The sequence below is a fragment of the Oncorhynchus kisutch genome, unplaced genomic scaffold, assembly GCF_002021735.2.
Source record: "Oncorhynchus kisutch isolate 150728-3 unplaced genomic scaffold, Okis_V2 Okis06b-Okis10b_hom, whole genome shotgun sequence".
NCBI lineage: Eukaryota > Metazoa > Chordata > Actinopteri > Salmoniformes > Salmonidae > Oncorhynchus > Oncorhynchus kisutch.
In genome coordinates this window covers 14,435,902-14,461,156 of record NW_022261983.1, presented here as the reverse complement: position 1 = coordinate 14,461,156, position 25,255 = coordinate 14,435,902, and the positions used below count along the sequence as shown (strand labels likewise).

General features: G+C 46.9%; 1 protein-coding gene across 2 annotated transcripts; it reads right to left on the bottom strand.

Annotated features, from left to right (window-relative positions):
- Window positions 1–738: 738 nt before the first annotated feature.
- Window positions 739–19,905, bottom strand: LOC109876713 (monocarboxylate transporter 4). 2 transcript variants are annotated; one of them, XM_031814381.1, is made up of 9 exons: window positions 19,423–19,905; window positions 18,974–19,061; window positions 5,947–6,187; window positions 5,281–5,424; window positions 4,520–4,656; window positions 3,835–4,086; window positions 2,434–2,661; window positions 1,599–1,779; window positions 739–1,390 (listed from the first exon to the last, which is right to left on the bottom strand). In XM_031814381.1, the coding sequence occupies exons 3-9, from the start codon at window positions 6,167–6,169 to the stop codon at window positions 879–881; spliced, it is 1,677 nt and encodes a 558-aa protein (XP_031670241.1). In that variant the 5' UTR covers window positions 6,170–6,187; window positions 18,974–19,061; window positions 19,423–19,905; the 3' UTR covers window positions 739–878. The 2 variants fall into 2 exon arrangements, with proteins under 2 accessions (XP_031670241.1, XP_031670240.1); XM_031814380.1 differs by lacking the exons at window positions 18,974–19,061; window positions 19,423–19,905 and adding an exon at window positions 13,211–13,340.
- Between the last annotated feature and the right edge of the window lie 5,350 nt (window positions 19,906–25,255).

Here is a 25,255-nt window from a genome sequence, read left to right as displayed (position 1 = left end):
TCTCTCTCTCTGTGTGTCCTAGTCTAATAAAGTCTACAATCTCTACAAGGTTACAGAGTGAAATTCAACCATTCAACATCACTATACCTTTAAACGTCTGTGCCAAAGCTCCGAGTGAAATGATATGCATAACAGTAGCCAGATATCTATCCATTCATTCCTCATTCTGCCACTCAACGGAATGTTGACTGACAGCGGAATGTTGACTGACAGCGGAATGTTGACTGACAGCGGAATGTTGACTGACAGCGGAATGTTCCACGCTGGGTTTAGTTAAAGTTCCGGAACACTTGTAATGTTGTGTTCCAGAGTAACAGTGGTAGGAAGTGACGGTATTTATTCCACATTGTTACAGACAACAACATGGTGTCTACCATATATCGCCCTGCAGCACTACACACTGGTAGCTTCACAATTCACACGGCAGGGCACAACACTATTAACACGGCTATTCACTTGACATTTATCAGTTTCACTTAACGATTGTGTGTGTGTGTGTGTGTGTGTGTGTGTGTGTGTGTGTGTGTGTGTGTGTGTGTGTGTGTGTGTGTGTGTGTGTGTGTGTGTGTGTGTGTGTGTGTGTGTGTGTGTGTGTGTGTGTGTGTGTGTGTGTTATTGTTGTTGATATGGCACACAGCCCACAGAGAACAGCTACACAACATAACAACACCTCAACTAGATACAGGAGGATACTGCTAGGACCAGCTGTGTCTTCCCCAGTATGCTTTTCTAAGCACTTTCTTGGCCCACTTCTAAGTACACTTTTTAGTGCCCTTCAAAGTACACTGCGGAGTACAATTCTTAGTGCCCTTTAAAGTGCCCTTGGCAGTGTTTAAGTTTAAAGTCTGTAGTTTGTCCTGTGCCAGGTTCTCTTCCTCCTACAGACGTGTCTCAAAACTGGAGAGCAAGGCACCATTTTGTTCTTCTGGTTCTTTAAGGAAGCTCTCCACTTCTTCTGAGACCACCATTACGCTCTCAGGCCTGATCTCCTCCTTCTTTTTCTCTTCCTCCTTCTTTTTCTCACTGTCTTCCTCGTCCTCCTTTGCTTTCTCAACCGCTTCCTCCTTCATCTCCTTCATCTCCTTCACCTCCTCTTTCTCCTTCATCTCCTTCACCTCCTCTTTCTCCTTCTCCTCTTTCTCCTTCATCTCCTTCACCTCTTTCTCCCCCTTCTCTACTTCCTCCTCCTCTTCCTCAGCAGCAACAGGCTTGTTGAGAAGCTCCATTTCCGCGGAAACCGTTCCGTTCTCCAGTTCCGCAGCGGGTTCCGTGGGCTTCTTCCTGATGAACAGGAAGTTACACGTGGCCAGGACCACGGCGGCGAGGACCACCTCAATTCCTGCCAGCAGGAACACGTACATGTAGTTCTTAGTGGCGTCCAGCAGCCGACCTGAGGAGGGAGAGAGGGAGGGAGGAGGAGGGAGAGAGAGGAGGAGGGAGAGAGAGAGGGAGGAGGAGGGAGAGAGAGAGAGGGAGGAGGAGAGAGATCAGAGGGGAGAGGAAACTGGATAAATTCTCCATTATATTTATCTAACTTTAACCTTAACCCTAACCTAGCCCTAACCCAACCTCCACCTGTTAATCATGTGTGTACTAACCTGCTCCAGGTGGTCCCACCAGCACAGCAATAGCTTCCATGAGCAACACCAGTCCTATAGCGCTGGAGAATTTCTCCGTGCCAACGATCGCCATGAGAACCTCAAACTGTAGCGCCCCGACCATGCCGTAGGAGATCCCGAAGAACACACAGAACACCACCAGAAACGGGTAGTCCTTCGCCTGCAGGTGACATGGAAACCAGATAAGTATTTACAGTAAAATGTTACAGTATTTACAGTAACATTTTACAGTATTTGCAGTAACATTTTACAGTATTTACAGTAACATTTTACAGTATACCATATTTACAGTAACATTTTCCAGTATACCATATTTACAGTAACATTTGACAGTATTTACAGTAACATTTTACAGTATACAGTATTTACAGTAACATTTTACAGTATTTACAGGAACATTTTACAGTATTTACAGTAACATTGTACAGTATACAGTATTTACAGTAACATTGTACAGTATACAGTATTTACAGTAACATTTTACAGTATTTGCAGTAACATTTTACAGTATTTACAGTAACATTGTACAGTATACAGTATTTACAGTAACATTTTACAGTATTTACAGTAACATTGTACAGTATACAGTATTTACAGTAACATTTTACAGTATTTACAGTAACATTTTACAGTATTTACAGGACACCAACAGTAACAGTATTGATACAGTAACAACAGGGATTTTAACAGCACATATGTATAGTTTAGATGCTGTATATATCATTAGTCAATACAACAAACAGAAATGTACACATGACAACCAAATCAACCTCAACAAGCCAACACATTACTGTAATTAAACGCCCAGCCCTACCTGAGATCCCACCAGGTCAGTGCATCCATTAAAGATCATGGCAAAGCTGAACAGGTAAACAACTCTGGGCCTGACCCACTTCAGCCCAGCGATGATGCCACAGGTGGGCCGGGCGAAGATGTCTATGAAGCCGAGGATGGATAGGAGGAGGGCCGACTTGGTGTCTTCGTTGCCCAGCTCTTTGGCATAGCTCACCACGAACACCGGTGGCACAAACAGACCCAGAACCTAGGATCAGATGAACTCTTAACCATGTCAATTTGAAACGATGGCAGACTATTTCATTGCAGTCAAGTGACATGAATACAAAAAAACAAATTTAAAAACATAGAAGAACTATAGCTTCTACTTTGTAGTTTATTTGTAAATTAATTTTTCTTAGGACTCTGGTCAGGAGTAGTGCACTATATATAGAGAATAGGGTGCCATAGAGCTCTGGTCAGGAGTAGTGCACTATATAGGGAATAGGGTGCCATAGAGCTCTGGTCAGGAGTAGTGCACTATATAGGGAATAGGGTGCCATAGAGCTCTGGTCAGGAGTAGTGCACTATATATATGGAATAGGGTGCCATAGAGCTGTGGTCAGAAGTAGTGCACTATATATAGGGAATTAGGGTGCCATAGAGCTCTGGTCAGGAGTAGTGCACTATATAGGGAATAGGGTGCCATAGAGCTCTGGTCAGGAGTAGTGCACTATGTAGGGAATAGTGTGCCATAAAGCTCTGGTCAGGAGTAGTGCACTATATAGGGAATAGGGTGCATAGAGCTCTGGTCAGGAGTAGTGCACTATGTAGGGAATAGTGTGCATAGAGCTCTGGTCAGGAGTAGTGCACTATATAGGGAATAGGGTGCCATAGAGCTCTGGTCAGGAGTAGTGCACTATATAGGGAATAGGGTGCCATAGAGCTCTGGTCAGGAGTAGTGCACTATATAGGGAATAGGGTGCCATAGAGCTCTGGTCAGGAGTAGTGCACTATATAGGGAATAGTGTGCCATAGAGCTCTGGTCAGGAGTAGTGCACTATATAGGGAATAGTGTGCCATAGAGCTCTGGTCAGGAGTAGTGCACTATATAGGGAATAGGGTGCATAGAGCTCTGGTCAGGAGTAGTGCACTATGTAGGGAATAGTGTGCATAGAGCTCTGGTCAGGAGTAGTGCACTATGTAGGGAATAGTGTGCCATAAAGCTCTGGTCAGGAGTAGTGCACTATATAGGGAATAGGGTGCCATAGAGCTCTGGTCAGGAGTAGTGCACTATATAGGGAATAGGGTGCCATAGAGCTCTGGTCAGAAGTAGTGCACTATATAGGGAATAGGGTGCCATAGAGCTCTGGTCAGGAGTAGTGCACTATGTAGGGAATAGGATGCCATTTGGGACAGTATTGTTCCTGTTCTGACTCACCATAATAGATGCAGCTATGGTGTAGATCAGGAAACCCCTGTCCTTAAACACACTGAAGTCCAGGAGAGGTTTGGGTTTGGACTGGGTCTTCTCTACCTCCAACTCTTTTCCCTCCTTCTCTACGTCTTCCCGCTGGTGGGGTTTAGGAGGGGCCACTAGGGGCCTCATGAGGGCCGCGCAGGCGCAGCAGTTGAGCAGGAGCCCTCCGAGGATGAGGAAGCCTCCTCTCCAACCGTACTGGTACTGCAACAGCTGGAAGAGACAGCAGGGTTAAGGTCAGGGTTAGGGTCAAAGGTTAGAGGTGTAATGTAGAGGGGAGAGGCAGCAAAGGGTGATGGGGCTCCCAGCAACAGAGTTATAGTTAGGGGTCAGGGGTTAGGGGTGTAGTGTCGTACCTGTCCCAGAGGTGATAAACAGCAGAGGGCTACAGGGCTCCCAGCAGCAGAGTTATGGTTAGGGGTTAGGGTTCAGGGGTTAGGGGTGTAGTGTAGTACCTGTCCTAGAGGTGATAAGCAGAAGAAGGCCACAGGGCTCCCAGCAGCAGAGTTATGGTTAGGGGTTAGGGGTCAGGGGTTAGGGGTGTTGTGTTGTACCTTTCCCAGAGGTGATAAACAGCAGAGGGCCACAGGGCTCCCAGCAGCAGAGTTATGGTTAGGGGTCAGGGATTAGGGGTGTTGTGTTGTACCTGTCCCAGAGGTGATAAGCAGCAGAGGGCCACAGGACTCCCAGCAGCAGCCAGGCCGTTAGCCAGGGGCCTCTTCTCACTGAAGTAGCGATTCAGCATGATCAGAGACGGCTGGAAGTTCAACGCCAGGCCCAGACCTGGAGGACAGGGGGACAGGAGAGGACTGTCAAAGAATTAGGAGACATACAGTATCACAATGACTCCAGTATGGAGGAAGATGTGGACCAACCTGTAATGACTCCAGTAGACAGGTAGATGTGGACCAACCTGTAATGACTCCAGTAGAGAGGTAGATGTGGACCAACCTGTAATGACTCCAGTAGAGACATAGATGTGGACCAACCTGTAATGACTCCAGTAGAGAGGTAGATGTGGACCAACCTGTAATGACTCCAGTAGAGACATAGATGTGGACCAACCTGTAATGACTCCAGTATGGAGGTAGATGTGGACCAACCTGTAATGACTCCAGTAGAGAGGTAGATGTGGACCAACCTGTAATGACTCCAGTAGACAGGTAGATGTGGACCAACCTGTAATGACTCCAGTAGAGAGGTAGATGTGGACCAACCTGTAATGACTCCAGTAGATAGGTAGATGTGGACCAACCTGTAATGACTCCAGTATGGAGGTAGATGTGGACCAACCTGTAATGACTCCAGTAGACAGGTAGATGTGGACCAACCTGTAATGACTCCAGTAGACAGGTAGATGTGGACCAACCTGTAATGACTCCAGTAAACAGGTAGATGTGGACCAACCTGTAATGACTCCAGTAGAGAGGTAGATGTGGAGGATGCTGGTGGAGAAGGAAGACAGAATCATCCCCAGAGAGGCAAAAAGTCCCCCCACCATCATCACCGGACGACACCCGTAACGATTCACCAACACACTGCACAGAGGACCTGCAGGGAGAGGAACACACACATATTGAATCTGTGTGTCAGTGTGTGTGTTAGACAGTATCTGTGTGTGTGTGTGTGCGTGTGTGTGTGTGTTTTGTGTTAGACAGTATCTGTGTGTGTGTGTGTGCGTGTGTGTGTGTGTTTTGTGTTAGACAGTATCAGTGTACCTGTCTTTTTTATTTTTCTCCCCAACTATCATCCAATTGGTAGTTACAGTCTTGTCTCATCGCTGCAACTCCCGTACAGACTGGGGAGAGGCGAAGGTCGAGAGCCGTGTGTCCTCCGAAACACAACCCAACCAACCTGCACTGCTTCTTGACACAATGCCCACTGAACCCGGAAGCCAGTCGCACCAACGTGTCGGAGGAAACACCGAACACCTGGCGACCGTGTCAGCGTGCATTGCGCCCGGCCCACCCAGAATCTCTAGTGGCACAACGATGCAGTGTCTTAGACCACCGCACCACTCGGGTACCTGCCTGTGTGTGTGTGTGTGTGTGTGTGTGTGTGTACATCCTCTACCTGTGCCGTACAGCATAGCCAGCAGTATAGATGAGATCCATGCTGTGTCGCTGTACCCCACGTCGAACTCTCTGATCAGCTCCTTGAAGAACACGCTGACAGCCTTGGGGAAGGCGTAGGAGAACCCAGTGATGACGAAACAGCCGGACAGCACAGCCCAGCCCCACCCCCCGTCTGGTGCCTTCACCCCCCCAGGTCCCTCGTCCACCACCGCACCTCCCATGGTCCTCTAACTTTGGATCTGAGAGGAGAAAGAGGAGGGGGTGGGTTATGGTATAGATAACTCTGGGGGGGGGGGGGATAGTCCTGACCGGGACTCGAACCCAGGTCCAGCATCTGTCAACCCAACACCTTAGCTGTTACACCAAGAGATCCAAAGCTCTTGACGAGGTTGCTAGGTGTTGGGATTAGTCCTGACCGGGACTCGAACCCAGGTCCAGCGTCTGTCAACCCAACACCTTAGCTGTTACACCAAGAGATCCAAAGCTCTTGACGAGGTTGCTAGGTGTTGGGAATAAAGGTCGCTACAATAGAAATAGAAGTCATAGAACGTGCATAATCAGCGTAGATCTATCATTGTATATCGGTAGTAACACAGCTGCCTATCTGTATCCTAAAGCCCCGTAACCATGTTGTCATTGCCTTAATTATTACTGTTGAATTTTATTTCTCCTTTATTTAACCACGCAAGTCAGTTAAAGAACAAATTATTATTTACAATGACAGCCTACACCAGCCAAACCCGGGACGACGCTGGGCCAAACCCGGGACGACGCTGGGCCAATTGTACACCGCCCTATGGGACTCCCAATCACGGCCGGTTGTGATACAGCCTGGATTCGAACCAGGGTGTCTGTAGTGACGCCTCAAGCACTGAGATGCAGTGCCTTAGACCGCTGCACCACTCGGGAGCCCCTAGATGAATAAATGTTGTGGAATAAATGATATATTGATTAAATGACATATTGATTAAATGATATATTGATTAAATGACATATTGATTAAATTATATATTGATTAAATGACATATTGATTAAATGATATATTGATTAAATGACATATTGATTAAATGATATATTGATTAAATGACATATTGATTAAATGATATATTGATTAAATGACATATTGATTAAATGACATATTGATTAAATTACATATTGATTAAATGACATATTGATGAACAGAATTGCATGAAGTGGCTTGGCCTTGGTCTGTATTCATTGTGCAACAGCAGGTTGGAATACGGTCAGCAACAATGATTTAAACCAGACTGCAATGTTCAATATAAACACAATCCATTATTTACTCTCCGTATCCCGGCCAGGTGACCTTGCACACCTGGAGGACACTACAGTATTGCAATCATCTTTGCTGTGTGTGTACTTTCAGAAATATATTCTGCTTCCCCCCATATACACACAGTCTGTAATAATCACACTCACCACCACCATCACAATATATTAGATTTACAAACATAGCTACAGGAGGCTGACTGAGTAATGGCTAGCCATGGCTCCATGGAGAGCCGTAATGGACTCTGGAGATTTACAGTTTCACTTCAGCAATGGAGAAAGCAATGGGTTTTAGTGCCACCGCCACACATCAGCAACCATGGCAGGCCCCCCCCCCCCAGGCCAAGCATTCTCTGAGGGATATTTATGACCTAGACACCATCGATACAGAGAGCTAGCCACACACACACGCACACACACACACACACACACACACAGGAAGGAGTTATCTGTGCTGCAGTTTCTCAGAAATAATGGATTTAACTTCCGTAAACACAATGGGGCTATTCTGATATGCTTGAGGCTGGCTTTAATCAAATATTCTCAATGCCAGATCCTTTAAAACACTTGACAGGATTTTTTCCTATAATAGGTTGTTAGTGGCACTGTTAATATACTAATGAGCTTTATGAGATCTATGTCTGGTGTGTCTAGTCTATAGAGGTTGGTAGTAGAACTATGTCTGGTGTGTCTAGTCTATAGAGGTTGGTAGTAGATCTATGTCTGGTGTGTCTAGTCTATAGAGGTTGGTAGTAGATCTATGTCTGGTGTGTCTAGTCTATAGACGTTGGTAGTAGATCTATGTCTGGTGTGTCTAGTCTATAGAGGTTGGTAGTAGATCTATGTCTGGTGTGTCTAGTCTATAGAGGTCGGTAGTAGATCTATGTCTGGTGTGTCTAGTCTATAGAGGTTGGTAGTAGATCTATGTCTGGTGTGTCTAGTCTATAGAGGTTGTTAGTGGCACTGTTAATATACTAATGAGCTTTATGAGATCTATGTCTGGTGTGTCTAGTCTATAGAGGTTGGTAGTAGAACTATGTCTGGTGTGTCTAGTCTATAGAGGTTGGTAGTAGATCTATGTCTGGTGTGTCTAGTCTATAGAGGTTGGTAGTAGATCTATGTCTGGTGTGTCTAGTCTATAGAGGTTGGTAGTAGATCTATGTCTGGTGTGTCTAGTCTATAGAGGTTGGTAGTAGATCTATGTCTGGTGTGTCTAGTCTATAGAGGTTGGTAGTAGATCTATGTCTGGTGTGTCTAGTCTATAGAGGTCGGTAGTAGATCTATGTCTGGTGTGTCTAGTCTATAGAGGTTGGTAGTAGATCTATGTCTGGTGTGTCTTTTATTTTATTTTATTTCACCTTTATTTAACCAGGTAGGCTAGTTGAGAACAAGTTCTCATTTGCAACTGTGACCTGGCTAAGATAAAGCATAGCAGTGTGAACAGACAACACAGAGTTACACATGGAGTAAACAATTAACAAGTCAATAACACAGTAGAAAAAAGAGAGTCTATATACATTGTGTGCAAAAGGCATGAGGAGGTAGGCAAATAATTACAATTTTGCAGATTAATAACACTGGAGTGATAAATGATCAGATGGTCATGTACAGGTAGAGATATTGGTGTGCAAAAGAGCAGAAAAGTAAATAAATAAAAACAGTATGGGGATGAGGTAGGTAAAAGTGGGTGGGCTATTTACCAATAGACTATGTACAGCTGCAGCGATTGGTTAACTGCTCAGACAGCAGATGTTTGAAGTTGGTGAGGGAGATAAAAGTCTCCAACTTCAGCGATTTTTGCAATTCGTTCCAGTCACAGGCAGCAGAGAACTGGAACGAAAGGCGGCCAAATGAGGTGTTGGCTTTAGGGATGATCAGTGAGATACACCTGCTGGAGCGCGTGCTACGGATGGGTGTTGCCATCGTGACCAGTGAACTGAGATAAGGCGGAGCTTTACCTAGCATGGACTTGTAGATGACCTAGAGCCAGTGGGTCTGGCGACGAATATGTAGTGAGGGCCAGCCGACTAGAGCATACAAGTCGCAGTGGTGGGTGGTATAAGGTGCTTTAGTGACAAAACGGATGGCACTGTGATAAACTGCATCCAGTTTGCTGAGTAGAGTGTTGGAAGCAATTTTGTAGATGACATCGCCGAAGTCGAGGATCGGTAGGATAGTCAGTTTTACTAGGGTAAGTTTGGTGGCGTGAGTGAAGGAGGCTTTGTTGCGGAATAGAAAGCCGACTCTTGATTTGATTTTCGATTGGAGATGTTTGATATGAGTCTGGAAGGAGAGTTTACAGTCTAGCCAGACACCTAGGTACTTATAGATGTCCACATATTCAAGGTCGGAACCATCCAGGGTGGTGATGCTAGTCGGGCGTGCGGATGCAGGCAGCGAACGGTTGAAAAGCATGCATTTGGTTTTACTAGCGTTTAAGAGCAGTTGGAGGCCACGGAAGGAGTATGTATTGTATGGCATTGAAGCTCGTTTGGAGGTTAGATACCACAGTGTCCAAGGACGGGCCGGAAGTATATAGAATGGTGTCGTCTGCGTCGAGGTGGATCAGGGAATCGCCCGCAGCAAGAGCAACATCAGTGATATATACAGAGAAAAGAGTCTAGTCTATAGAGGTTGGTAGTAGATCTATGTCTGGTGTGTCTAGTCTATAGAGGTTGGTAGTAGATCTATGTCTGGTGTGTCTAGTCTATAGAGGTTGGTAGTAGATCTATGTCTGGTGTGTCTAGTCTATAGAGGTTGGTAGTAGATCTATGTCTGGTGTGTCTAGTCTAGCAGTGGGCCTATAGCCTAACTGACACCTGTTGTAGCCCAATTAAGCGCTTATAACCTAATACAGGCCGTCATTGAAAATAAGAATTTGTTCTTAACTGACTTGCCTAGTAAAATAAAGGTAAAAAAAAAAAAAAGATCCTGCGCGAGAACGAATCCATTAGAGAAGAAGGAAAGAGTTAGGAAAGAGGAAAGAGTGCCTCCCACTGGCCCTTCAACACCACTTTCAGAAGCATCTGGTCTCCCATCCAGGGACGAACACTGCTTAGCTCCGTGTTTGAGAGTTCCATAGGGCGGCACACAATAGGCCCAGCGGTTGGGCCAGGGGTAGGCCGTCATTGGAAATAAGAATGTGTAAAAACATCTGGGGTCGCTCTCCTTTCCCGCGAAATCCTTGGAATGTCTTCACGTGGACAAGTTTAAAGCCAAAACTCCAAGTTCGATTAATTCTCTGGAGCGCAGCTTTAAAGGGAAGGATTGACGGTGACACAGTTCTGTTTCCATTTTGAAGAAAGACTGATACTGAAAACCCAAACAAATACATTCCCCTTTAAGACCCGACATATAGGCCTATCTCATAAATAGACCTGCTACCATAGCCCACTGTACATGGCCTATGTTGTGCGGGCATAACGGTCCTTTGAATACCTAACCTACAGCAAATATAGTTTTATAAAAACAGCAGTATTAACAAATGTTTTTATTTGAATGTCCAAAAACCTATGATCTTTTTAAGACAAGACGTCGACTGCGCTCGGAATGTCTTATAGAGATACGGTGCGCGCATCACTAACGGTTATGGAAAGCCAAAAGCTATAAGGGGGTTGTCACTAGTTACCACAGCCACAAAGTCAAAATTGGCTGACTGCGGTTGTCAGTTGGAAGATGTTTCCTCCGACACATTGGTGCTGCTGGCTTCCGAGTTAAGCGGGCAGTGTGTCGAGAAGCAGTGCGGCTTGGCAGGGCTGTGTTTCAGACGCATGGCTCTCGACCCTCGCTTCTACCGAGTCGGTAGGGTAGTTGCAGAGATGAGACAAGATCGTAACTACCAATTGGATTTCACGAAATTGGGGCGAAAAAAAGGGTAAAGTAAAAAATAAATAATAATGGAAAAATATATATATATATTGAACCACATCAACTTTCCCATCATTATTATCATCACTTCACAGAACTCTCCTTTAACAGAAAACTCTGAGGTGAACGCAGCCCGCCGCCGTCAATGAGTGAACCCTCCGATGTCACTGTTTGACGTTTATGTTGTTGTTAGGGTCTCTGCTTTATAAAGTGTGATCATGTGCATAAGCTAACAGGGTCTGTGGTCTGTGGGTCATTCACCGGACAGGACAGAGATGGATTCGCTGACCACAATTACCTAGCAACGCGGTACAGCAAGTCAGCCTGTGTTGGTGCGTCTGGAACGTGACCAGCGTGCTGAATCGATCAATGATTTATAACAACGTGCTATGGGGATCATGGATGATATACTCTCTCTCTCTCTCTCTCTCCCTCTCTCTCTCCCCCCCCCCTCTCCCCCCCCCCCCCTCTCTCTCCCTCTCTCCCTCTCCCCCCCCCCCCCCCTCTCTCTCTCTCTCTCTCTCTCTCTCTCTCTCTCTCTCACACACAGTATTGCGCAGTTAACCTTGTGGGGACATACAACTCAGTCCCATTCAAAATCCTATTTTCCTTAACCCCTAACCGTAACCCAAAAACATAACCTTAACCCTAATCCTAACCCTAGCTCCTAACCCGAACCATACAACTAACCATAGCTCCTAACCCTAAACCTAATTCTAACACTAATTCTAACCTTAACCCTAAACCCCACAGAAATAGCATTTGACCACGTGGGGACCAACAAAATGTACCCAGTTGGTCAAATGTTTGTTTGTCTACTATTCTTGTGGGGACTTCTGGTATATTTAAACACTTCCAAACACACACACACACACACACCTGGTCCCTGAGAGATGTGGAGTGAGAATACATGGTTTCAGCTTCGCAAGGTATTGTTACATCAGCTGAGCAACTCTGCGCAGATGCTAATGTGGGCACCCGGCAGAGGAACCACATAGATAGACTCTTCAAATAGTGAGAGATCCAACGAGATGACGATTGACGTGAAAGTAAAAGCACATTACAGGTGTGCGCGTTCACCGTGAAATATGATGGTGCGCTCAAAATAGAGTTTGGCATCTCCAAACTCACAGACACATAACACGGACCTGGTATGATGTCGATAGACTACTTCATGTTCTTTTCATCCCACATAGCTTGTTGGGGGACAGGGGACCCTAGAACTGGGCTAGAGATAGGCCTACAGTATAGAGATTTCCCGGAGCTATGCCATCTAGGCTACGTCACTACAGTCGCCCCACTCTGCGATGATGCGCAAAGTTCCATCTGAGCGTTGGTTTTGGCGCATAGCCTACATGTTTATCCCGTTGTTAACTGGACCGTTGCAAAATGTAAAATATATTAAGCCTACGTGTAACCAAAAACAGACTTACCGAAGCTACAGGTTGATATTTGAGCCTCTCAGCGGTTGTGATAGACATCGTACATTTTATGATGTTGATGGCGACACGCTGTTCGGAGAAGAGAGGAACCTGTTGTTACACCCCCCAAGCGGTCCCCAGTATGCCGTGGCCGGTGTCACGACTATAGCGCACACCCAGCTGAATGAATGGCCTGTCACTTATTATAAGGGTTATTAATAACGGATTTATAATATACTATTTTTGGGCAATAATAAAATGCCATGCCCTGATGCCTACTTATAAAATAATAGAAATAGACACATTCTTAAAAGGTAATATACTAAAAAATAATCATTTCATAATCTCTCATCCATCCATCCCATTCTCTCTGTCATAATGACATATTTTTGATAGTCTCCATCGTTACATAGCCTCAGTTACTCAACCGACCTTCCAGACAGTCAGCAACAGCATGGTTGGTTCCCAATTCCATACAAAATAACTACATCCCATTGTGGCAGCTGAGGAGGATTTCTCACTCCCATCATCATCATCATCATCATCATCATCATCATCATCATCATCATCACCATAACAGATAATAACCAAATCATCGTGTCATCGTTATCCTGTTGTCCCTCTGCCCCTCTTCCAACAATGATTTCCTTTACAGCCTATAATGACAGTGATAGTGGTACGTACCTTAGGGATGCTCTGCTCGCGGATCTCAGAACGGTCTGTATGCTATCCTGGTCGCTCTCTCTGCCACCTTGTACTGTTCTATCACGTTCACTCCGGCACGTATGAGAACTGCGACGTCAGCGAAGTGGAAAAAAAAGGAAACTCCCCCACTTACTCACCACTACAGGGATAGTACAGGGTCCTAGTGTCGGCAGCGTTTAGAGTGACAGCCCGTTTCCGGTTTGGCGGTTGGTGACGCAACAGTGACTGTAACTGATGTATTCATTTCCTTTTCTATTTCCTGCATTTTTAAAGCATTTTTGTTCCACTTATGGTCTCATAATAGGTCAATTAACAGATATTTTTTAGAGCTGGGATGCTTGGAGGAAACATACAGTGGCATCTCTGTGTGTGTGTGTGTGTGTGTGTGTTTGTGTGTGTGTGTGTGTTTGTGTGTGTGTTTGTGTGTGTGTGTTTGTGTGTGTGTGTGTGTTTGTGTGTGTGTTTGTGTGTGTTTGTGTGTGTGTGTGTTTGTGTGTGTGTGTGTTTGTGTGTGTGCGTGTGTTTGTGTGTGTTTGTTTGTGTGTGTGTGTGTGTGTTTGTGTGTGTGTGTGTTGTGTGTTTGTGTGTGTGTGTTTGTGTGTGTGTGTGTCTGTGTGTGTGTGCATGTGTGTGTGTGTGTGTGGAGTCATGACACCATCATGGGCAGCATGTCACAAGATTGTGAATAGCTGGATGCTGTGTGGAAACGTAAAGGACATAATGAGTGAAACACCTGGAGATGCCAGCCAGTCTGTACCTCTCAACCTAGCCTGGGTGCCAGTCAATCTGTACCTCTCAACCTAGCCTGGGTGCCAGCCAGTCTGTACCTCTCAACCTAGCCTGGGTGCCAGTCAATCTGTACCTCTCAACCTAGCCTGGGTGCCAGTCAGTCTGTACCTCTCAACCTAGCCTGGGTGCCAGTCAGTCTGTACCTCTCAACCTAGCCTGGGTGCCAGTCAGTCTGTACCTCTAAACTTAGCCTGGGTGCCAGTGTTTGGCTTGACAAAGACAGCAAAGGAGTTGGCAAGAACACAAAATTGGATCATAATTTGGAAATTGTGCCAATTTCATATCCGTTGCTTTTCAGGACCCTTTTCATTGACCTTAGTCTAACTCTGTAAACACCATCACCAAGCTTTTTAAATCAGTCCAACCGCTTTCAATCACCACATGAATGTAGTATTGTAAGTGGTCTGAGAGAGCTGTCTAGGAATGGACGGGCGCCTGCCAAACGGATCTCTTGGCTCACAGCACTATAGCTATTTGACTCTACTCTCTATCAATATCTATGACGTGCTGACACTACCACTACTACTCTACCAGCCTGGTCTCATAGACTAGACGTAAAATAGTCAACATAAAACCGAGACGTTCAAATCAGTATGATATGTTCCGTTTAGTATGGCTACTTAAGACAAAACACAAGAGTAGAGTAGTTGGGAGGGGTGGGAATATAACGCAAAAAGTTTGTGAGTTTGAATCTCATCCCAGACAACTTTAGCATTTTAGCTAATTAGTAACTTTTTCAACGAGTTACAACTTTTTATATACTTTGCAACTACTTAGCATCTGAGCTAACCCTTCCCCTAAACCCTAACCTTAAACCCTTTCACCTAACTCCTAATCTTAACCCTAACCCCTAACCTAGTTAATGTTAGCCACCTAGCTAGAATTCGTAACGTATTGGCAAATCGGTAAATTATTGTGCGTTTTGAAAATGATTTTATTGTGTAACATATTGTATGTTTTGTAAAATTGTAACATATGAATTGTAATTCGTAACATATCATACTAAATGGGTGATGGACATTCACAAATTAGTACATACCATCCAAAACATAACATATCATACTAAACGGAGCGTCTCAGATTTACGTAAAGAATATTGCGAAGTGCTCTTGAGACCAGGTTGACTCTACACTACTCTCTATCAATATCTATGACATGCTGATACCCATAGTACTACTCTCACTCCATCACACTATGGAACCATTAGGTCAGACTCAGAGGACAGAGGGAACTGGGGTGACGCCAGACCAGAGGGAACTCTGATGATGCTATTAGGACTGGGTACTAGTCAAAAAATGTAAGACTACTGCATATGCTGTAGTCTAACACAACACAACACAACACATTGGCACATTACGGTGTATTTTATCAAGGGCTCTGTCTGTGGTCTCTTATCCACTGACCCCATAAAGAAGGCCTGAGGACATCATGTGTATCGATCACAGCTGCTGTCGAAACAGAGAGCTCAACCGGGGAACTGTAGCTGAGTGAACAGCATGCTGGGAGATGGAGTCACATGGTGGAAGAATTCAGCGATGTCATTACCTAGAATTCCCTGAATAGTTTGTTTCCGGTCTAGGTTAGTTGTGTAAGTAATGCTGTTTCCATCATCGTTGATGAGTGTTTTCATAAGTAAACAGGAACAAACACTACAGGCCAAACTATTTCCATAACAACCTCTCTTTTGTCTAGGTAAACATGATGATCAGTTACGCACACACACACACACACACACACACACACACACACACACACACACACACACACACACACACACACACACACACACACACACACACACACACAGCCTCTACATGTTATCACTGCCAGGTTAGGAAGGGGACCCTGGGGGGCCTCTACATGTTATCACTGCCAGGTTAGGAAGGGGACCCTGGGGGGCCTCTACATGTTATCACTGCCAGGTTAGGAAGGGGACCCTGGGGGGTCTCTACATGTTTTCACTGCTAGGTTAGGAAGGGGACCCTGGGGGGTCTCTACATGTTATCACTGCTAGGTTAGGAAGGGGACCCTGGGGGGTCTCTACATGTTTTCTCTGCCAGGTTAGGAAGGGGACCTTGGGGGTCTCTACATGTTTTCACTGCTATGTTAGGAAGGGGACCCTGGGGGGCCTCTACATGTTATCACTGCCAGGTTAGGAAGGGGACCCTGGGGGGCCTCTACATGTTATCACTGCCAGGTTAGGAAGGGGACCCTGGGGGGCCTCTACATGTTATCACTGCCAGGTTAGGAAGGGGACCCTGGGGGGCCTCTACATGTTTTCACTGCCAGGTTAGGAAGGGGATCCTGGGGGGTCTCTACATGTTATCACTGCCAGGTTAGGAAGGGGACCCTGGGGGTCTCTACATGTTTTCTCTGCTAGGTTAGGCAGTGTGTGTGTGTGTGTGTGTGTGTGTGTCTGCAGGTGTGTCTGTGTGTGTGCGTCTGTGTGTGTGTGTGTATAGATGCTGGGGGATGTGGTTTGGCTATTTGTGTTTACGTGTGTATTCGTGGTTCTATGTGTGTGTGGTTATACGTGTGTATTCGTGGTTCTATGTGTGTGTGGTTATACGTGTGTATTCGTGGTTCTATGAATGTGTCGGTACACAAAGTGTTGCTTGTTGAACCAATAAAAGGAACCCGTAAGAAAACCCCCACAGTATTTGTATAACTCATAACAGTATGAAGCAACCCTTGAGAGCACACGTGTCAGTAATATGGACTCAGTATAGACAGTTACGTGTAGAGTTCTATAAGAAAAAGTCCTTATAAAAGCCCTTTTGTATAACAGCATGATGCAAACACTCTGTAATGGAACAGGAATGAGGGATGGGAGTGAAAATCTTCAGAGGATGAATAGAGGAATCAGGTGTTTTATTTCACTGACGTTACACATACCTGTCCTGTTTGAATAAACCAGGGGGAGTGGCCTGGTCTCTGACAGGAACGAACCTATCCTGTTTGAATAAACCAGGGGGAGTGGCCTGGTCTCTGACAGGAACGAACCTGTCCTGTTTGAATAAACCAGGGGGAGTGGCCTGGTCTCTGACAGGAACGAACCTGTCCTGTTTGAATAAACCAGGGGGAGTGGCCTGGTCTCTGACAGGAACGAACCTGTCCTGTTTGAATAAACCAGGGGGAGTGGCCTGGTCTCTGACAGGAACGAACCTGTCCTGTTTGAATAAACCAGGGGGAGTGGCCTGGTCTCTGACAGGAACGAACCTGTCCTGTTTGAATAAACCAGGGGGAGTGGCCTGGTCTCTGACAGGAACGAACCTGTCCTGTTTGAATAAACCAGGGGGAGTGGCCTGGTCTCTGACAGGAACGAACCTGTCCTGTTTGAATAAACAGGGGGAGTTGCCTGGTCTCTGACAGGAACGAACCTGTCCTGTTTGAATAAACAGGGGGAGTGGCCTGGTCTCTGACAGGAACGAACCTGTCCTGTTTGAATAAACAGGGGGAGTGGCCTGGTCTCTGACAGGAACGAACCTGTCCTGTTTGAATAAACAGGGGGAGTGGCCTGGTCTCTGACAGGAACGAACCTGTCCTGTTTGAATAAACCAGGGGGAGTGGCCTGGTCTCTGACAGGAACGAACCTGTCCTGTTTGAATAAACCAGGGGGAGTGGCCTGGTCTCTGACAGGAACAAACCTGTCCTGTTTGAATAAACCAGGGGGAGTGGCCTGGTCTCTGACAGGAACGAACCTGTCCTGTTTGAATAAACCAGGGGGAGTGGCCTGGTCTCTGACAGGAACGAACCTGTCCTGTTTGAATAAACCAGGGGGAGTGGCCTGGTCTCTGACAGGAACGAACCTGTCCTGTTTGAATAAACCAGGGGGAGTGGCCTGGTCTCTGACAGGAACGAACCTGTCCTGTTTGAATAAACCAGGGGGAGTGGCCTGGTCTCTGACAGGAACGAACCTGTCCTGTTTAAATAAACCAGAGGGAGTGGCCTGGTCTCTGACAGGAACGAACCTGTCCTGTTTGAATAAACAGGGGGAGTGGCCTGGTCTCTGACAGGAACGAACCTGTCCTGTTTGAATAAACCAGGGGGAGTGGCCTGGTCTCTGACAGGAACGAACCTGTCCTGTTTGAATAAACCAGGGGGAGTGGCCTGGTCTCTGACAGGAACGAACCTGTCCTGTTTGAATAAACAGGGGGAGTGGCCTGGTCTCTGACAGGAACGAACCTGTCCTGTTTGAATAAACCAGGGGGAGTGGCCTGGTCTCTGACAGGAACGAACCTGTCCTGTTTGAATAAACCAGGGGGAGTGGCCTGGTCTCTGACAGGAACGAACCTGTCCTGTTTGAATAAACCAGGGGGAGTGGCCTGGTCTCTGACAGGAACGAACCTGTCCTGTTTGAATAAACCAGGGGGAGTGGCCTGGTCTCTGACAGGAACGAACCTGTCCTGTTTGAATAAACCAGGGGGAGTGGCCTGGTCTCTGACAGGAACGAACCTGTCCTGTTTGAATAATCCAGGGGGAGTGGCTTGGTCTCTGACAGGAACGAACCTTTTCCTCTCAGAGTGGAGCGGATGGTACTGAGTCCCAAATGGCACCTTATTCCCTATATAGTGCACTACCAAGTGGCCCTTGTCAAAACAAAAGTAGTGCACTATAAGGGAACAGGTGATGTATCCAACTACATTAGCGACAAGTAATAACCTGTTAGAACCTGCTAGATCTGCTCCCTAGGGTGTGACAATGTCCTGTTAGAACCTGCTAGATCTGCTTCCTAGGGTGTGACAATGTCCTCTTCTGAATGCTGCAAGGCATTTTATGAAATACATTGTCATCATCTGACCTGTGTCTCCACCCCATTACAGAACTGGCATCTATGGCAATGACTGGATTATTCCCGGCAGGTTCTGTGTCCTAACTGTAAGCTGAGCCTTGGACTGTCAACCCGAACTCTGGGACTTACTCTTGTGTCAGACGCCTCCTCCCATTACTAACCTGGGACCACATGACAGAGGAAGTCATTGTTGGTGTGGTGCTGGTGTGGGCCCAATACACGGTCTGCATTCAAAATGGCATCCTATTCCTGATAAGGGGAGCAGAGAATAGCCTTGTCAAAAGTAGTGCACTATATTGGGTATAGATGGTCATTTGGAACAGAGCCAATGTCAATAGAACACACCTCTCCATAGTCAAATGACCCCAGACAGATAAAGACGGTCTGTACTTCCTGTAACTGACTGTGGTATAATTACACAACTAGTGTTCCTTTGTATCTACACAATATCTATGGGTGGTTAGCCGGACACAGGTTAAGCCAAGTCCTGGACTGAATCTCTATCAGAAATGATTCTTAGTCCAGAACTAGGTTTAATCTGTTTCTGGGAAACTCCCCCTTACAGTATTTGACTCTCTGTACAGTATTATATACAGGATACCTCACAAACCTTGAGAAACGCAAACAGCCAAGCCGGAACCCATAGCCATGGCTACGTCCATATTTTATTCTGTTACATACTTGACATACTTCCCAGACCTGCCGTGAGCTATTGATTCTCCATCCTGGTCAGTGACCTGCAGTATTTACTGAGTTATTGATTCTCCATCCTGGTCAGTGACCTGCAGTATTTAATGAGTTATTGATTCTCCATCCTGGTCAGTGACCTGCAGTATTTAATGAGTTATTGATTCTCCATCCTGGTCAGTGACCTGCAGTATTTACTGAGTTATTGATTCTCCATCCTGGTCAGTGAGATACAGTATTTACTCAGTTATTGATTCTCCATCCTGGTCAGTGACCTGCAGTATTTACTGAGTTATTGATTCTCCATCCTGGTCAGTGAGATACAGTATTTACTGAGTTATTGATTCTCCATCCTGGTCAGTGACCTGCAGTATTTACTGAGTTATTGATTCTCCATCCTGGTCAGTGAGATGCAGCTGTGTCTAGCTCCGTCAGAGACGTGTGGTGTGAGGACTATTTCCTGTCAATTTGTGGGGACTATTTCCTGTTGATTTGTGAGGACTATTTCCTTTCTGGTGACATCCTGCCTTACAACACACGCACGCACACACACACACACACACACACACACACACACACACACACACACACACACACACACACACACACACACACACACACACACACACACACACACACGCACACGCACACGCACACACACACACACACACACACACACACATGCACACACACACGCACACGCACACACACACACACCAGACAAACTGTAGCAGAGACTGGATTACCTCATCATGACACAGCAAATATCACAAGACCTCGTTGTCTCCCCGGGTGCATCTCAATACAACGACTTAACTCTCCTCATCTCTTTCTTCATCTGCACTCATGGGAAAGAAACTGGACAGTGGAATGCAAGTTCCTGGTAGGGATCCATCATATTTTCGCTTGACTTGTCCAGTTTTCCACTATTAAGAGGAGAGGATACTACTAGACTATTGAGATGAAGGAGAGGAGACGAGGAGAGGAAGCTACTAGACTATCGAGATGAAGGAGAGTAGACGAGGAGAGGAAGCTACTAGACTATCGAGATGAAGGAGAGGAGATGAGGAGAGGAAGCTACTAGACTATTGAGATGAAGGAGAGGAGATGAGGAGAGGAAGCTACTAGACTATCGAGATGAAGGAGAGGAGACGAGGAGAGGAAGCTACTAGACTATTGAGATGAAGGAGTGGAGATGAGGAGAGGAAGCTACTAGACTATCGAGATGAAGGAGAGGAGACGAGAGGAAGCCACTTCAGACTGTTGTCATCGTTAGTTAGACAGAGATGCAGCCATGTTGTCTGTGTTGTCATTATTTCTGAGACAGAGGAGGCAGCTGAGGGCCATGGATAGAGACAGAGGAGGCAGTTGAGGGCCATGGATAGAGACAGAGGAGGCAGCTGAGGGCCATCGATAGAGACAGAGGAGGCAGTTGAGGGCCATGGATAGAGACAGAGGAGGCAGCTGAGGGCCATGGATAGAGACAGAGGAGGCAGTTGAGAGCCATGGATAGAGACAGAGGAGGCAGCTGAGGGCCATCGATAGAGACAGAGGAGGCAGTTGAGAGCCATGGATAGAGACAGAGGAGGCAGCTGAGGGCCATGGATAGAGACAGAGGAGGCAGCTGAGGGCCATGGATTTTTAATTTTTTTAATTTAATTTTTTTACCATTATTTAACCAGGTAGGCAAGTTGAGAACAAGTTCTCATTTACAATTGCGACCTGGCCAAGATAAAGCAAAGCAGTTCGACAGATACAACGACACAGAGTTACACATGGAGTAAAAACAAACATACAGTCAATAATGCAGTATAAACAAGTCTATATACAATGTGAGCAAATTAGGTGAGAAGGGAGGTAAAGGCAAAAAAGGCCATGATGGCAAAGTAAATACAATATAGCAAGTAAAATACTGGAATGGTAGTTTTGCAATGGAAGAATGTGCAAAGTAGAAATAAAAATAATGGGGTGCAAAGGAGCAAAAATAAATAAATAAATTAAAATTAAATACAGTTGGGAAAGAGGTAGTTGTTTGGGCTAAATTATAGGTGGGCTACGTACAGGTGCAGTAATCTGTGAGCTGCTCTGACAGTTGGTGCTTAAAGCTAGTGAGGGAGATAAGTGTTTCCAGTTTCAGAGATTTTTGTAGTTCGTTCCAGTCATTGGCAGCAGAGAACTGGAAGGAGAGGCGGCCAAAGAAAGAATTGGTTTTGGGGGTGACTAGAGAGATATACCTGCTGGAGCGTGTGCTACAGGTGGGAGATGCTATGGTGACCAGCGAGCTGAGATAAGGGGGGACTTTACCTAGCAGGGTCTTGTAGATGACAATAGATAGAGACAGAGGAGGCAGCTGAGAGCCATCGATAGAGACAGAGGAGGCAGTTGAGGGCCATGGATAGAGACAGAGGAGGCAGCTGAGGGCCATGGATAGAGACAGAGGAGGCAGCTGAGGGCCATGGATAGAGACAGAGGAGGCAGCTGAGGGCCATGGATAGAGACAGAGGAGGCAGCTGAGGGCCATGGATAGAGACAGAGGAGGCAGCTGAGGGCCATGGATAGAGACAGAGGAGGCAGCTGAGGGCCATGGATAGAGACAGAGGAGGCAGCTGAGGGCCATGGATAGAGACAGAGGAGGCAGCTGAGGGCCATGGATAGAGACAGAGGAGGCAGCTGAGGGCCATGGATAGAGACAGAGGAGGCAGCTGAGGGCCATGGATAGAGACAGAGGAGGCAGCTGAGGGCCATGGATAGAGACAGAGGAGGCAGCTGAGGGCCATGGATAGAGACAGAGGAGGCAGCTGAGGGCCATGGATAGAGACAGAGGAGGCAGCTGAGGGCCATGGATAGAGACAGAGGAGGCAGCTGAGGGCCATGGATAGAGACAGAGGAGGCAGCTGAGGGCCATGGATAGAGACAGAGGAGGCAGCTGAGGGCCATGGATAGAGACAGAGGAGGCAGCTGAGGGCCATGGATAGAGACAGAGGAGGCAGCTGAGGGCCATGGATAGAGACAGAGGAGGCAGCTGAGGGCCATGGATAGAGACAGAGGAGGCAGCTGAGGGCCATGGATAGAGACAGAGGAGGCAGCTGAGGGCCATGGATAGAGACAGAGGAGGCAGCTGAGGGCCATGGATAGAGACAGAGGAGGCAGCTGAGGGCCATGGATAGAGACAGAGGAGGCAGCTGAGGGCCATGGATAGAGACAGAGGAGGCAGCTGAGGGCCATGGATAGAGACAGAGGAGGCAGCTGAGGGCCATGGATAGAGACAGAGGAGGCAGCTGAGGGCCATGGATAGAGACAGAGGAGGCAGCTGAGGGCCATGGATAGAGACAGAGGAGGCAGCTGAGGGCCATGGATTAGAGACAGAGGAGGCAGCTGAGGGCCATGGATAGAGACAGAGGAGGCAGCTGAGGGCCATGGATAGAGACAGAGGAGGCAGCTGAGGGCCATGGATAGAGACAGAGGAGGCAGCTGAGGGCCATGGATAGAGACAGAGGAGGCAGCTGAGGGCCATGGATAGAGACAGAGGAGGCAGCTGAGGGCCATGGATAGAGACAGAGGAGGCAGCTGAGGGCCATGGATAGAGACAGAGGAGGCAGCTGAGGGCCATGGATAGAGACAGAGGAGGCAGCTGAGGGCCATGGATAGAGACAGAGGAGGCAGCTGGAGGGCCATGGATAGAGACAGAGGAGGCAGCTGAGGGCCATGGATAGAGACAGAGGAGGCAGCTGAGGGCCATGGATAGAGACAGAGGAGGCAGCTGAGGGCCATGGATAGAGACAGAGGAGGCAGCTGAGGGCCATGGATAGAGACAGAGGAGGCAGCTGAGGGCCATGGATAGAGACAGAGGAGGCAGCTGAGGGCCATGGATAGAGACAGAGGAGGCAGCTGAGGGCCATGGATAGAGACAGAGGAGGCAGCTGAGGGCCATGGATAGAGACAGAGGAGGCAGCTGAGGGCCATGGATAGAGACAGAGGAGGCAGCTGAGGGCCATGGATAGAGACAGAGGAGGCAGCTGAGGGCCATGGATAGAGACAGAGGAGGCAGCTGAGGGCCATGGATAGAGACAGAGGAGGCAGCTGAGGGCCATGGATAGAGACAGAGGAGGCAGCTGAGGGCCATGGATAGAGACAGAGGAGGCAGCTGAGGGCCATGGATAGAGACAGAGGAGGCAGCTGAGGGCCATGGATAGAGACAGAGGAGGCAGCTGAGGGCCATGGATAGAGACAGAGGAGGCAGCTGAGGGCATGGATAGAGACAGAGGAGGCAGCTGGCCATGGATAGAGACAGAGGAGGCAGCTGAGGGCCATGGATAGAGACAGAGGAGGCAGCTGAGGCCATGGATAGAGACAGAGGAGGCAGCTGAGGGCCATGGATAGAGACAGAGGAGGCAGCTGAGGGCCATGGATAGAGACAGAGGAGGCAGCTGAGGGCCATGGATAGAGACAGAGGAGGCAGCTGAGGGGCCATGGATAGAGACAGAGGAGGCAGCTGAGGGCCATGGATAGAGACAGAGCTATATAGATTATATTTAGATTATGGAGTAAACATGCAGAAAGCTGTCAGTTCTAGTTGTGTCACTAACGACACTGATGGGTTTGTAAAATTATATTGGCATATTACAGAAGGATCTATATTTCTAGTGACGCTGTCAGTATGCTAAATGACTCAAATCTACTACTAAAATGTACAAATAGTTACAGTAGTGGTAGTAGTGGTAGTGGTAGTAGTAGTAATGGTAGTGGTAGTGTCAGTAGTGGTAGTAGTAGTGGAAGTAGTAGTGGTAGTAGTAGTGGAAGTAGTTGTGGTAGTAGTAGTTGTCGTGATGGTAGTGGTAGTAGTAGTAGTAATAATAGTAGTAGTATTAGTGGTAATAGTGGTCATAGTGGTAGTAGTAGTGGTAGTAGTAGTAGTCGTGGTGGTAGTAGTAGTAGTGGTAGGGGTAGTAGTAGTAGTAGTGGTAGCAGTAGTAGTAGTAATAGTAGCAGTAGTAGTAGCAGCACCAGTAGTAGCAGTAGTAGTTGTGGTAGAAGTAGTAGTAGTGGTCATACTGGTAGTAGTGGTAGTAGTGGTCATAGTGGTAGTGATAGTAGTAGTAGTCATAGTATTGGTAGTAGTAGTAGTGGTAGTAGTAGTAGTAGCAGCACCATTAGTAGCAGTAGTAGTTGTGGTAGTAGTAGAAGTAGTAGTAGTGGTCATATTGGTAGTAGTGGTAGTGATAGTAGTGGTCATAGTGGTAGTAGTGGTAGTGATAGTAGTAGTCATAGTGGTAGTAGTGGTAGTGGTAGTGATAGCGGTAGTAGTGGTGGTGGTGGTAGTGGTAGTAGTGGTGGTGGTGGTAGTGGTAGTAGTGGTGGTAGTAGTGGTAGTAGTGGTGGTGGTGGTAGTGGTAGTAGTGGTAGTGGTAGTGATAGCGGTAGTAGTGGTGGTGGTGGTAGTGGTAGTAGTAGTGGTAGTGGTAGTAGTGGTAGTGGTAGTGATAGCGGTAGTAGTGGTGGTGGTATTAGTGGTAGTAGTGGTAGTGGTAGTGATAGCGGTAGTAGTGTTGGTGGTGGTAGTGGTAGTAGTGGTAGTAGTGGTGGTAGTGGTAGTGGAAGCATTAGTAGTAGCAGCAGCAGTAGTAGTAGTAGTAGTAGCAGCAGTAGTAGTAGTAGCAGCAATAGCAGCAGTAGTGGTAGCAGTAGTAGCAGTAGTAGTAGTGGCAGGAATAGCAGTCGAAGTAGTAGTGGCAGCAATAGCAGTAGTAGTAGCAGTA